The 14438-nt window shown below is 39.4% G+C and overlaps 1 protein-coding gene across 1 annotated transcript in view; it reads left to right on the top strand.

The window, feature by feature from the left end:
* sorcs3a (sortilin related VPS10 domain containing receptor 3a) overlaps nucleotides 1–14438 on the top strand; it is a 309709-nt gene that overhangs the window by 251417 nt on the left and 43854 nt on the right. The window contains exons 17-18 of the mRNA XM_072463241.1: nucleotides 4555–4668; nucleotides 8053–8224. Coding sequence (XP_072319342.1) covers nucleotides 4555–4668; nucleotides 8053–8224 — 286 coding nt within the window. The remainder of the gene's footprint in view (nucleotides 1–4554; nucleotides 4669–8052; nucleotides 8225–14438) is intronic.

Genomic DNA, 14438 nt, shown 5'->3' with positions numbered 1-14438 from the left:
CAATATATGTATTCAACATTCTATTAGTTCTACTTTCTATGCCAAATATGATTTCTGATCACACTTGATCTATGTGAAGCCACTTTTTTTTGTATTATTCTATATGTATGTATAAGCGTTTGGTTGCACCGGATATTATTATAAACTTTGGACAAACTCTCCTTAACACTGAGACCTCGACATTGCACTCTGTTGTTCGGACAGAAGTGACTGTTGTTTAAATTGGGGCCACAACAAACAAAGCAATAATCCTAATGTTTTGAAGTTACAAAGTGCCACTCTTCAAACCACTGCGCTCCGATATGGATTTTTCTCTTAATAGGTTTTTCACAACAGTTGTTATTGAACCCACTGAGTGGAGATGGGAAAAAAATAAGGTTCGATAGATGTAGAATGTACGAAGCTGATGAAATGAAAAGGATTGTAAGATGTATTCAATGCGCTACATATCAGAAATCATAATGGCACAAAATGATAGCTGCATGAGGTAATTATCTTGCTAATATCAATAAAGAAAAATGGCAATACAAAAAAGCCTATATATTCCATTTTAAAGTAGAACATTAACAGGGCATAAAGTATAGAGCCATAATATTTAAGTTGAAGAATATATTCATAATCCCAATGGAACTTTAAAGAAATGGAAATGTTAGCAAATAAAAATGTTAAATAGACATAATTGATGGTTTTCTTATAATAAAGTAAAATGTGTTTTTCCCCAGTGCAGTTAGAAATAGAAACAGTGCTTATGGTCAGAATGAGATCACTGAGTGCTGTTCTAATTGCATCTAATTATAAAGCATTTTTACCAGGAAGTAACTCCAGTGCGCTGTTGGCATGCTAGGTGCTGTTAGCAGAATAATACGTTTGGACTGCTGCAGACTAGTTCTGTTTTTCACATTTGTAAGACCCAAAATAAATCAGGTACAGCACCTCTAATATGCCAATTTTTCATAAATTAGCAAGTTCAAAAACCTAGTTACTCACATAATACTAAAAGTTTAATATTTGCACATTTTCCTTGAGGATATTTATTACCATACCAGTGTTGTCAATTATGTTCCAACCCGTAAACCACGAATAATGACGTCTAATAAAATCACCTTCCCACCAAGTTCTTAAATATGCAGTTCAAGCTTATTTTCAAATGACTAAATGTGCTTTGTGTTTGTCGATAATTAGATACATTTGAATATTTTTAAGTGTCTGTCTGCAGCGTGTGATCCTGTTCAGTAAACATTTTAATTTGTATGCAAATCCAAAATGGTTGTAATTTTTTTTTTATTTTTTTTATCTCAAAATAGCAGAAGAATGAAGAAATCCATCCAATTAAACATGCTTCATGTAAACAATAAAAGGTCAAGGGGAAATGCTAATTGGTATTGTTTGCTGCAGCATTTATTTATTGAGTCTGAAATGTTGAGCAAATTTCTACCCAGTCTTTAGTTTTTGGATATTGATATAGAATCCTCTCCCCCCCTAAATTTCCCTTGCATTGGTAATCTCTAATTGTATTTAGATTCGATCAGCCATTATTGTCCCTGTACGGAAACGTGTCCTCTGCATTATAGTTTAGTCTATTTGCCATTTGCAGTTAAAAACCACATTGGAAAGACATGCGCAAAGATTTCAAAGTGTACAACATTTGACCCATCCCTCGATGCCGCTGGGGCGTCTCCACAGGAGCAGATGTCGCTGCAGTGCATCTTGGTCAGGATTACCGTAGATGGAGGATTTTTACCTATTGCATGTTTTGTGTTGACGGGGGAAAAGTCGAAGCTGCAACCTTCCTGCTGTGAGGCTAGTCCTTCTGTTATCGTGCCACCCTCGCCCATTTAATCTTAACATCTTCCATTGAATAATTCTGCAATAATGTTGTCTTGCCAATAACAGTATTTATACCTGCTTATCAATGTCAGATCTCGTCAGATCTCCCATCCAAGTATGAGCAAACTGTAGTTGTGGCCTTGATACTTTACCCACATTGCATAGCATGAATGTGGTGAGTGCTTCCGTCTGTCTGCCCCAGGGCAGCTGTGGTTACAATAGTAGTTTACCACCACCGAATGTGGAGTTATTGAATAATGCATTGTGCAGCACTTTGAGAGCCATGACAGGCGCTACATATATCCAATAATGAATTTAAAATGTATCCATGTATTTATGTATGTATGTGTATCATTAGTTGGGCCTTCTTCCTGAAGTTCTTAGTGTAACAACTCATATCCGCTGACAGCAGCTATGAGCAATCTAATTATGTATGTAAACCAGTAATTTAATGCACTTGCCCTGCCATTGGTCATGCTGCTAGTCACAGCTTGGTAATTATTACTTGACTGTTTATTCTATTGTCAATACATTCTCCCATATGGAGCACACATAATTTAGACTTATACAGCAATATCACTGTTTGGAAACAAATCTACCCTAACAAATGTCAGCTGACTGAACCTGCCGCTGGATGGGCTTCAGTTGAAGCAGGTGAGGAAAACAAAACAACTCATTGGACGGTCACTCGTCCTGGTCTGCTCACATTGATAACATAGTGGGAAAAGGCATTGCCATGACATAGAAATGTAGGGCATACATAGCCACGCCCGGCACTAAGCAAGTCATACAATCTCTTGTCTTGTGTCGTCTTGAGCATTGTCCAGTCAAATGGTCATCTTCATCACAAAGAGAGCTTTAAAAAAACAAAATTTTGACAGGTGGCTCAAACCCGGGCGTCCAGGGCCTGTCTTCAGGGCTCATAAAACACCAGTGTGGCTCTAATGCATTCACATCTCTCATGTCAGCAGCAGAATTCACCTACAGCTCATTTCATTTATTTGGAATGCATTATTCTTAAAACGCTTGGAAATATCTTTACATTACTGTAGATTATCACATTACAACCTATTTTCTTGTAGTTTAAATATTTTATTTTACTTTTTCTTTTATTATTGATGCATTGGCAGCTGTAAACCTTTTATTACGGTATGTTTTTGATATATTTCGTACAGTACTTATATTACAATGTAGTATTGATGAAAAAACTGAATTCACTCATTTACAGAATATAGTCAGTGACGCTATCTTTGCTACACATCAAACTCAGGGGATTATCAAGGAAAATGAAGTGCAGCATGTGCAGCATGTGCAGCATGTGCAGCATGTGCAGCATGTGCAGCGATGAAGAGATAGTCTGTGCATTTCCCTTCACGTGTCAGTGGTCATAATGTTTTGCTTGATTGCTGTATGCTTAAATGAGACCCCCCCACAGGCCCCATAGTGATGGACAGATTGACCTCCACGCCACAGTGACGCGTGGTAATGAAAGGTTCACAGCTGCCTAATCCCACAAAGCACGTCCAAGCAGCCGCCGGCCACGGCCCGTTAGCTGTTTATTTGTTCTGCTCCGATAATTAATTGATAAATCACTGTCAGGGGCGTTATAAGAGCCGACATGTGCTTACCTTGCTTTGTGGGATGTAAATTACGAGCTGATTGTTTTGTGGCTGAGTCTCAAGTTAGTCATGATAACAGAATACGGAAATGTTGTGGAGCCAAAAGTAAAAGAAAGACTTCATTCATTTGCCGGGATAAAACATCTATAGTAGAAGTTTGAAAGTATCTATGTTTCGTGGTACGGCTGTTGAAGTCCCAAAATGTGCATCCGGTTTTCATCTGTACCTAAACAATAGGTGGTATTCATATTCTATATTGTCAGATGGATGGCAGGGATACAAGACTTACTGTTTTTGAAAGAAACAACCAAACTGAAAATCTCCAAATACTGAACCAGATTAATATTTGTATTTAGACTGCAACCGCCAATTTGCCACATTAAAATGGCTGGAAGTGCTTTCAACTGCCAAGAATCACATGTTTGTGTCTGAGTCAAGTTTGAAGCTATTGTGAGAGAAAAAAAACAACATAATTTCACTTTTGTGTGTTTCGGCTGTCATAGATTAGACGGTTATTGTTTTATATGGACGGCCCCTGTAATTATAGCAACACTAACCATACGCCAGGACTTTCTCAAGATGGATTATTGAAAATTGAAATCAAACGTATCAGAAGTAGCAGTGCCACAACACCACCAATACATAGCTGGGATTATACGTGTGAAGGGTAAAACACAGCAATAGAAATACAGATATTGCGTCAAAACTATCACTATTATGCTATTATACTATGAATAATATTATGGTAGGATTATGTTATGGTAGTTGTAATAGATATTATTTGGAGGTAATCTATTTTTTTCACAGAAATACTTCTATTTTCACGGCAAAAATGGTAAAAAATGTTTCGTATTGCCAAGACGTCCGTCACGACGCATTGCCATATTGATATTTTGAGTCCAGCCTTACCGCACATCCCTTCTGTCCCTCTCTGTGTGTATTCTCATAACCACTGCGGAGCTCGTGTCATCAGTGTCCTTAATCGATACATAATAAAGATGGCTGATAGTACAGGCACGGGCAGCCCAGGCCGATAAGACCCTCTGACAATATGTGCCTTAGTCTAAGCTCTGGTATCGATGTGTACTCATGTGTTTGTGTGTGATAGCGATTATGGATATGAGCGCCGAGGAGACGGAAACTGCCGACCCGCCTTCTGGTTCAACCCCACCACTGTGTCAGGGAGCTGCAGCCACGGCCAGAATTACCTCAACAGCACTGGGTAAGGACTCTGTTTCTATAGGGACGGGGTCGGAAAGGGGAAAAGACTGTAGGTTCAGTATTATGCCGGACAATGAACACTTTTATCCCAGTCACGTCTGAATGCCCAGTCTTTATCTTGCTGTATTATCACAGTATCGCCCTCCACATACATAAAATAAATAGTATACTAAAGCAAGGCATTTTTATTTAAACAGACTTTATTTCGTAGACAAGAAAGTTCTTACCAAATTCATTAAAAACGACATAAGGTATAGGTAAGATAAAATAGAACATATTAAAAGCAACACCTTTTTGGATTACTTTTCACTCATCTTACCCCAAATACTTGAACGCAATTGGTCAATTTACACCGGGATATAGTCAGTGAAGTGTGCTTTAGCTTACAGCATAATCAAAGGGATTTCATTTTATAAGGTCTCGGTAATTAGTAACGTTTATTGCGCTGAGTTTCTGTAAGCTCTCTTGTAAAGTTAAGCCCAATTTATTTCTCCAACTAATATTTATGCTGCAATGAGATGAGATCTGGGTATAGTAAAAACGTATTTACATGCAAGTCAATTTGAATGTTTCATAAAGCTTAAATAAATCAATAGTTTACATTTATTGTAAGATAAATTCTGCAATATGAATTAATGGATTTTCTTTTAGGTTATTTATTTTAAATTATTTTAATACTGTGATGTGTAGGAAGGCTATTTGTGTCAAAAACTTTCCACCATTGCACAAATTCCCAAAAATTGTGCACAGTGTAAATACATAAAATAGATAGTATACTAAAGCAAGGCATTTTTATTTATACAGACTTTATTTCATAAACAAGAAAGCTCTTACCAAATTCATAAAAAAAAAAAAAAAAAAACGACATATAGCTAAGATAAAATAGAACATTAAAAACAATGCTTGGCCCTTTTTAATTTTCAAGCTTTTACGTTCTTTGGACTGTAACCATGTTGTTACTTAAACCTTTGGCTTTACTAGAACTTTACTGAACTAGACCAAGAGTGTATTATTCATTATTCATCATTTGCACTTCACGGGGAGACACTTCTACTACAACTGGAAGGGAGGCTGCCCACATTACCCACCATCTCTGCACCTAGAACCAGCACACACACTTAGCCTGAGCACACAATAGAAGTAAGCACAGGTCAAAACAGAAATCAATCCTCTGGCCTTTGGTGGACAAGTTCTTTTTCCACTGAGACATTGTGGTTTGCACAAATGGTTTGGGTACACGGCTGTTTGAGAAATAAATTGATAATTAAATCATGTAATGAATAAGACATCTAACATTTAATTTGGATGTATTGTTATCATTAAAATACAACTACTCTAATGGATTGGCTCATTTTCATACAGGAAGTGATAGTTCTGTAAGGTCAGCACTAACAGCCCAGCACCACCAGTGATAGTCACATTCGTCGAAACGCTCTGTAAAAACTGGCCATTCAACACACATTTATCTGAGACAAAATGCCTGCTCTTTTTCAAGTCCCAGGCCCCCCTATCTTCTGCTACTTTTCACCAGCTTTTCTCTGCTCCTCGCAAGCAATTGACTGAGTATAATTTCTGTCAGTCAATATTTTATGTTGCGGCTTTAGGAAATCCAATTGAACTGTCCACAGCCCAAAAGCTACTGTTCTTCTAGTGATTTGCCCGGAATGAACTCTGCTAGAGTTTGCCCAGAAGCCTCTGTCTGGATTTTTAACGTTGAGTGATCACATATTTTTCCTAAAAGTAAACCGATCTCATCAACTTCCTTAATGACACCTTTTTGGATTACTTTTCACTCATCTTACCCCAAATACTTGAACGCAATTGGTCAACGCAATTACACCGGGATATAGTCGGTGAAGTGTGCTTTACCTTACAGCATAATCAAAGGGATTTCATGGCATATTATAAAGTCACGGTAATTAGTAACATTTACTGCCCACGTTCGACTGAAGTAGCAAAAGTCCACAGAACGCTGAGTTTCTGTAAGCTCTCTTGTAAAGTTAAGCCCAATTTATTTCCCCATCTAATAAACAGTTTTATGCTGCAATGAGATGAGATCTGTAGTATAGTAAAAACGTATTTCAATTTGAATGTAAGTCAATTTGAATGTTTCATAAAGCTTTAATAAATCAATAGTTTACATTCATTAAAAGAAACATTCTGCGATATGAATTAATGGATTTTCTTTTAGGTTCTTATAGGAATGAAAGCACTCGATTTTAGTCTCAAGGCTGACATACGCACATAAATATTCACATGTCCTTACCCGTATTTTCTGGATTATAAATCGCACCAGCACAAAAATGCATAATAGAGAAGAAAAAACATGTATAAGTTGCACTGGAGTATGAAGTGTGGTTGCAAGTGTGAAAATAACAAATAATATCACAAATAAGTCACTCCGGAGTATAAGTATATAAGTATAAATATAAGTATAAGTCGTACCACGGCCAAAACTATGAAAAAAGGTGCCACTTAAAATAACGGTATATATTTTGAGTCTTGGTGTATATACGGTTGACAGTGCATTTTGATGAAGGATATACATGCTGTAAACACACATTCGCTCTCACAGACACACATTCATACACAATACAAAGACACAGTGACAGTATGAAGTAGTCTGAGTGGGACAGTGCTCCTGAACCACTGACCCACTGCCACCCCACACAACAGCACCTGGGATTGTTTTGTGCTTTACACGCTCGGCTAGTCTCTCAAAAAGCGAAAATAAAGGGACTAAAAGCATGCATTTACAAAAGAAACTGTGTACTACATGGGACATCCACAAAGCTAGAATACATAAACGCTTATCATCTCAAAATAAGTCTGTTTTTCCTTTGACTTTCTGAATCATACTTACAATATCCTGCGGAGCATATTCAAAGATTAAACGTGTGAAAATAACAAGCCTTCAGGTCATGCAATATTCAGAGTAATACCAACAGTCTGTTCCCATGGGAATGAGGCAGGTCTGTGCGGATTTTCAGGCTCCTCGAGGGAATAGACTGGTGGAGTTAAATCTCAGAGGGGAAGTTTTATTTGTGATTATGTTTAAGGAAGAGTCTGAGCCTCCGACGCAGCTCCTGTTGTCGCGTTGTCGTAGCTTTACTCTCAGACTTGTTCAGAGAAAGCAAACAAATCCACAAACGCTTTCATGGACGTCGATTCAATCTCATAATCTGTTAATAAAATGGTAATAAGTGAAACAAACATTATCCATTCTAGCATTTATAGTAATATTCAAGGTTTCTCTTGTCATCATAGTTGTAAAATAAATACTACAAATGTCAGCACAGCGAGAAAAGTACGTTTTTGCTTTACATTTTAGAATCAAATTAACCACATTTTTGTTGTTTTTTCCCCATTGTGTTACTACTGCCAGGTACCGTAAAGTGGTGCTGAATAACTGCACAAAAGGAGTGAAAGAAATGTACACGGCCCGAAAGCAGCAGTGTCCGAACAGATCTCCCAAAGGACTCCAGCTCAGCACCAGAGACGGCAAACTCACTGCTCACCTGGGGACCAACGTCACCTTTGTGGTCAACCTGGACGAGGTAAGAAGTTTCTTAGCGGTGGTTGTCTTTATGTTGTTTGTGATTCTCATGATGGAACTATTGAACTGTGTATTGCATGTTTAAGCAGGGCTGCAACTAATGATTTCACTCCTATAAAACCTCTTTTTGCTCTTTGTGTTTTAGTGCCCGTATAGTCCAGATAACGATTATGATTTATTTAATTTTTTCTAGTCATCAAAATTTGTCTGTTAAACATTTCAGCCCTATTTTAAAGTAGGTTATCATGGCGGTATATTTGGGAATATGACGATTATGCAGTACTATAGCTGCAATGCTCTTCATAGTGATTAAGTTAAGATAAAATATAACTTCATCCATGTCGCATTGGTGACATTTACAGAGGGCAGCCGTATAAATAATATTGTGTAGTCAGAAAGGGTGCTTGCTATTAAAATCTTCAGGACATTTCACCAGGGCTTTTCCAGGCCCCCAAGCTCTATGAGCACCGCCGTGTAACTCGTCATTGAAACCCGCTCCAGCGTTCTGCTCCTCGGCTCATCACTGCGCTCTTCCTGTCCCATGTCCCAACCACAGATTATGGAAAGAATTCCTACTTTAGCGGCGCCAGTGTCCACACCTTTTTCCCTCTTTCTCTCAATAGATCAGTGCCCTGGCTCATTTTGCAGCATCAAGCGAGGTGATAACCGGTCTAAAGTTAAGGCTGACTGATCCTAACTAAAGCCAGTGTCCTAGAGAAGGACTGAGATGTTTCTTATCATTGTAGTTTTCTTCATAACGTGTGCCAAGTGGCTGTGCTTGTCTGTCTATCTGTTTGTCTGCTTGTCTGTCTGTCTTCCCGTCTCACTCGTCTATCTGTTTCATGTAGTTGAGGTAGGACAAAAGACAAATTGTATATTTATAAAATCGCTTTATTAAAAATAAAGTTGTCCTCCTGAAGAGGAGGGGTGGTGGTGGGAAAAACAAACAAACATGTATTACTTTTTACTGTGCAATAAATTGTAAGAAGGTCTTTCTCAGGATTTTTACTGCATAGCGAAGGCTTCTCAAATATGATGATGAACTGGATAATTTGCCAAAATACACACGCAAATCAATTCTAAATTTGACTACTACACAGCGTTTATTGAGCTGTAGCCTGACTCAACTAACTTGAATCAAGGAGAATACGGAGTATTGCTGACTGCTCCACTTAAATAACAGCCTCTTTCTGCTTAGTGTTTCTATGCCGCTGGGAAAAAGTTCACCTTGAAGATATTTAGGAGAAAGATTGCACAAATGTTTTGGGGTTTCCGTGTGGTTTTATAAAGAGCATCATTGAATATATATAAAGAGCCCTTCACCTCCCCCTGCTGGACCCCCTGCAGGTCGTCTACAGAGCCAACAGGTCTGTGGACGACGCCATCAACCTGGCTCTCCACTTCACCCTGCAGCATCTGGACTCCCCAGGAACCTATGCCAGGATCCTGTTTGTGGACTTCAGCTCTGCATTCAACACCATCCTCCTGCTCTGCTCCAGGACAAGCTCTCCCAGCTCAGCGTGCCTGACTCCACCTGCAGGGGGAGCACTGACTTCCTGACAGATCGGAGACAGTGTGTGCGGCTGGGGAAGAATGTCTCAGACACTCAATGCCCAGAAGACTGTGGAGATGATCGTGGACCTTTCATCCTTCAGGAGGCATCCTGAACAGATGCCCGAGCCACCTCAGCTGGCTCCTCTCGACGTGGAGGAGCAGCGGCTCTACTCCGAGCTCTTCCCATAGAACTGAGCTCCTCACCCTATCTCTAAGGGAGTGCCCAGCCACCCGGCGGAGGAAACTCATTTTGACCGCTTGTATCCGCGGTCTTGTCCTTTCGGTCATTACCCAAAGCTCATGACCATAGGTGAGGGCAGGAACGTAGACCGACCGGTAAATCGAGAGCTTTGTCTTTCAACTCAGCTCCTTCTTTACCACAACAGCGACCGCATCACTGCAGCTGCTGCACCGATCCAACTGTCAATCTCATGTTGAGATTAAGATTAAGATGACACATGGTTAATTTTGTTATTTTCCTTGTATGGAAATTGGTTATCTAATACTTAAAGGCGGTATGGACGATTTTTCGGCGATTTGAGAACGCAGGCGGAAGTGCGCATGCGCACTCCCCCGTGCGGACCGATACAACACACACGTGCGTTTGTTTATTAGCGCAACGGAGCGCATCGCATCGCTCGTCTCCCGTAGATTTCTGTCCACTTCTGCGTCAGCTCGAACTGTCTTTCTCCGTCTTCATTTTTCCCTGTACACTGAGGGAACTATATTATGATAGATCCATGCGCTTAGGCACGCGGAAACGTGGGGACGAGCCTGACGCGGCTGCAGGTGAGCGATAGGTGCGTTTTATGATTGATACGTGGCAGGACAAATGATTTATCCACGCCACGAGGAAATATGATTAAAAATTGCTGAAAAAAATCGTCCATACCACCTTTAAGGGGGAGTTGTTATGAATGCTGGCTAGTCATGTACTGTTCAGTGGGAGCAGAGCTGTTGGAGAATGAGAACAAACAATAAACATGTCCAACATGTTGCATTCTGAAAACTTGGTCTGTTCCCTCACACAATTGGAGAGAAAGCATCTTTCTCAAGTCTAATAAAGGTGAAAGTCTGCCTGCCCACACAGTGTAGCATAACAGCTCTGAGCTAATGGCAGCAGATCTCAGAGGAGACCCAGTTAGAGAGAGATGCCCTGGACTTGTCAAGTTTCATGGTCATTGTGCCCACATGGTCCCTCCACAAAAGCACTGTCTATTTATCTTATCTCCAGGCTGTAGTGCACTAACAACAGGAAGTCTTCTTTCATCAGCTCAAGGTAACGGTGGGTGTTCCCCAGGGGCTGTGTCTAGGCCCACCTCTCAATACACTGCTCAGGGCAGTTTGAGTTGTTGTTAGAAGAAAGGAATCAATGTATAACTCAGGTTTGGCTAAAACGTGGTTGGGGAAGAATGACTGAAGGGTGAATGCTGAACTCTGGGGAAAAATCAGTAAATCCTTGTATATCAGTGAAAAGTAACTGGCTTCATTTGCATAAGGAAATTACTTTATTTTTTTCATATTGAAAAATCTGTAGATTGTAGACAGAGATTGAAACATGAACAGTTATTGGATTTTTTTTTTAAATGCAACTATGAGCTGTTTTTTATTGCATTATAGACTTTCTTTGGTGGTGGAAAGATGCTGTATTGATAAACACAATGTAGACCTTTGTGAGGTATGTACATTCAGAATAACTGTATTTACACGTTTTAAAGTGGCCTTTTTTACACAAGTAATTACATTTCTAACCATGCATTACTAGAATAAAAAATACATTTAGAAGAAGATCCTTCAGAAGATTATGGGTTTGAGCGAGGTGTTACAGTAATGGGACAGTTTAGTATTGCCCTTTATTGTAAAGCGTCAGGAAATTAAAAAAAGATATTTTCCAGTAGTAGTAGTAGTAGTAGTAGTAGTAGTAGTAGTAGTAGTAGTAGTAGTAGTAGTAGTAGTAGTAGTAGTAGTAGTAGTAGTAGTATAAATGAAAATCGACTTTTTTCTGCTAATTCTGTTTTGTCATAATTATTGTTACATTGTTATTTATCAAAGACATGAGTTATGTCTTATGCGTGTGTTCTCAGCTGTGAGGCATGATAAGAATCCTTGTGTAAATATTGTCACTCTACAAGTGCACACTCCAAGCTGACATTATTTTAAGTCGAAATTAACACAAATATATCTTCTTTTTCTTTGGTATCCACAAAGTGTCTCATTACCGCCACCTACTGAAGTTGTACGTCTTCATGTATGTGTTTTACGCTATAATATAAGAAGAAGAAAAAGGAGAAAGAGAGAGACAACATATGCAAATGTGTCTACAGTAAAACTACAGCTCTATATGCCATGGCTGTTCTATTTATCTTGACAGTAAATCTCCATCAAGTAGTCTTCATCAGTCTTGAAAAGGAACAACAATGTAATCCGTCTCGGTCTTACCACCCATGGGTTTTGATTGTCCTTTATTTCTTCCTATTGGAGACTAGATAAGAGACAATGAAAAGAAAGTCTCAATGTTGCAGCAGCACTTTTACAAAGAGTGCAGTATCAGCTGACGACAACAAATACAAATGAACTTTAGCAGAGAAATCAATGTATTCAGCTAGAGTACAATGTAATCCTTCATTTCTCCAGGAGTGGTACATGGTAGAAAAGGTTTTAAAGTATCTGGACAATGTACAATTCTCTTCAAATATCACAATAATACCGTTATATATTGCTATTTTTTGTCTTTTTTTAGTTTTTTCACATTTCTGGAACTATATTTTGCCCCCCTGAGCTTAATACTAATGATAAGGAAAAACTAGGAGTAGAGTTCCACATCCATCACGCACTTTGTGTCATTTCAATTTCCATAGTATATGTCTATTACAGCTGCAGTGCTCCCTTGCCTGTCTTTACTGCCTTAAGTCTTTTGCCCCCGGTTAATATAATGTAAGATGCCTATGATCTGCCTAAGCACCACTGTGTCGGCCTGGATTAGACTCCGCTGCCTCTGTTTCACTCAGCTGTCACATTCAGGAGGAAGTGTTCGGCAGTTGTTCTCGCGCTTGTTATCATTCTGTGTAACTTATTTCTGGCCCAGAGGAGGAGCGAGAAGGAGCCTGTCGACCCGCGCCGTGATACAACATGACAGGCGCGAGTATTGTAACCGTCCAGATAAAATATTTACTCCTTCATTGTCACAATAACATTATAATTATTATTGCAAATTAGCCATTAGCCAATTGTTGTAGTGATACATTTTTAGGTACTCCCTATCAAATAAATAATTACTTTTATTTATTTATTTATTTATTTTTTATCAAAGCATCGAGAAAGTTCTGAAATTCTCCACATAGAGCATACACGCTTCATTTAGAAAGAACTGCTTTGATGGTAAAAAACTCTGTATTATTTTGTGTAATTTTGCACCAGAAAAACAATTGCTAAAATATCCATCTCTTTTATATATCTCCCATCATAAGGCCACTATACTTATTATATATTGCTGATAAAGCGTGCGATAACTGCATTAACTAGTCTGACTTGTCAATGTTTATTTATTTTTAATGTATTTTTACAGATTTTCAGTAAAGTAATATTTTATATGGTTCCTATATATATTTTTAAATTATTTAATTGTAAATGGTCAAATGATGTTTCCCTATCTCTTTGGGCACTCATAGCACTCAACATGAATCGAAAATAACAATATTCACTTTGCTGTATTCCATTATACCGGCCACTGCTAATCCATTGTGTAATTGAGTGTTTAAATGTCAACTTTCATCATTCACACACTCCTGGTTCAGATTTGAAAAGCACCTGAACAAATTTTTGTATTGTGCGGCTAACAACACGACAACCCAGGGTGAGCGCTCTGCTTTGAATCGTCCTCCTCCGCAGAGCCGGTGTCAGGGCTCAGGGCTGCAGCCTCACTGTGATGTTTGGATGTGTGAGCCCCTCAGAGAGATCCAGCACACAAAGACTGACATTTAGACAGGCGGGCCCTCCTCAGCCACATGCAGATGAAGCGGCTCCTCCGAGGACGCCACAGAGCTCGCGTAAACACAGAGGACAGCAACGCCGCGGAGCCTAGACAGACATCGGAGCCACCGGGGCGGCTTCTTGTTAGCTCGCCAGCTCATTATCGTGTATTACAATGCATGCTCTGTCAGGCTTTGTGCTCGGCCAGGGGTTCTCAAAACGTGGTGCAGGGACACAATGGTGGTACATGGGCGCAGGTTGATGGTATTATTGTCTCATGACCCCCTAAGTCCCCAGTTCGGCGGACGTCTCTGCGATGCAGGAAGTCAGGGGTGTATGTGCGTGTGCGATCAGAACATGCATAAGTGCTGTATGAAGTTGTGCAATTAAGGAAGTAAGGAAAAGATGAAAAGGGAGAAAGTGGCGTGGACAGGTGACTGACTCGACACAGAATGCAAGGTGAGTGCGAATTGCTCGAACAAGCTTTTAACACCGCAGGATGCATCAAACTCCACCCGCGCACAAAACTGACATTTTATGTTTTTGTCCCGCTTTGATTGGGACTATGATTGATGGTATGGAGATGTTATTTAATACACATGATAAGAATTAGGGCTACATGATTTTGAAAATGACTACGATATGCGTTATGGCTGTTAAGTGCTATAAATACTTTTGACACGATAATTTCA

This window comes from Eucyclogobius newberryi, unplaced genomic scaffold (assembly GCF_026437365.1).
Source record: "Eucyclogobius newberryi isolate DKJ021-1_F unplaced genomic scaffold, fEucNew1.0.hap1 SCAF_4, whole genome shotgun sequence".
NCBI lineage: Eukaryota > Metazoa > Chordata > Actinopteri > Gobiiformes > Gobiidae > Eucyclogobius > Eucyclogobius newberryi.
Note: the sequence above shows the minus strand (reverse complement) of the source record. Positions and strands in the feature narration are given on the sequence as shown.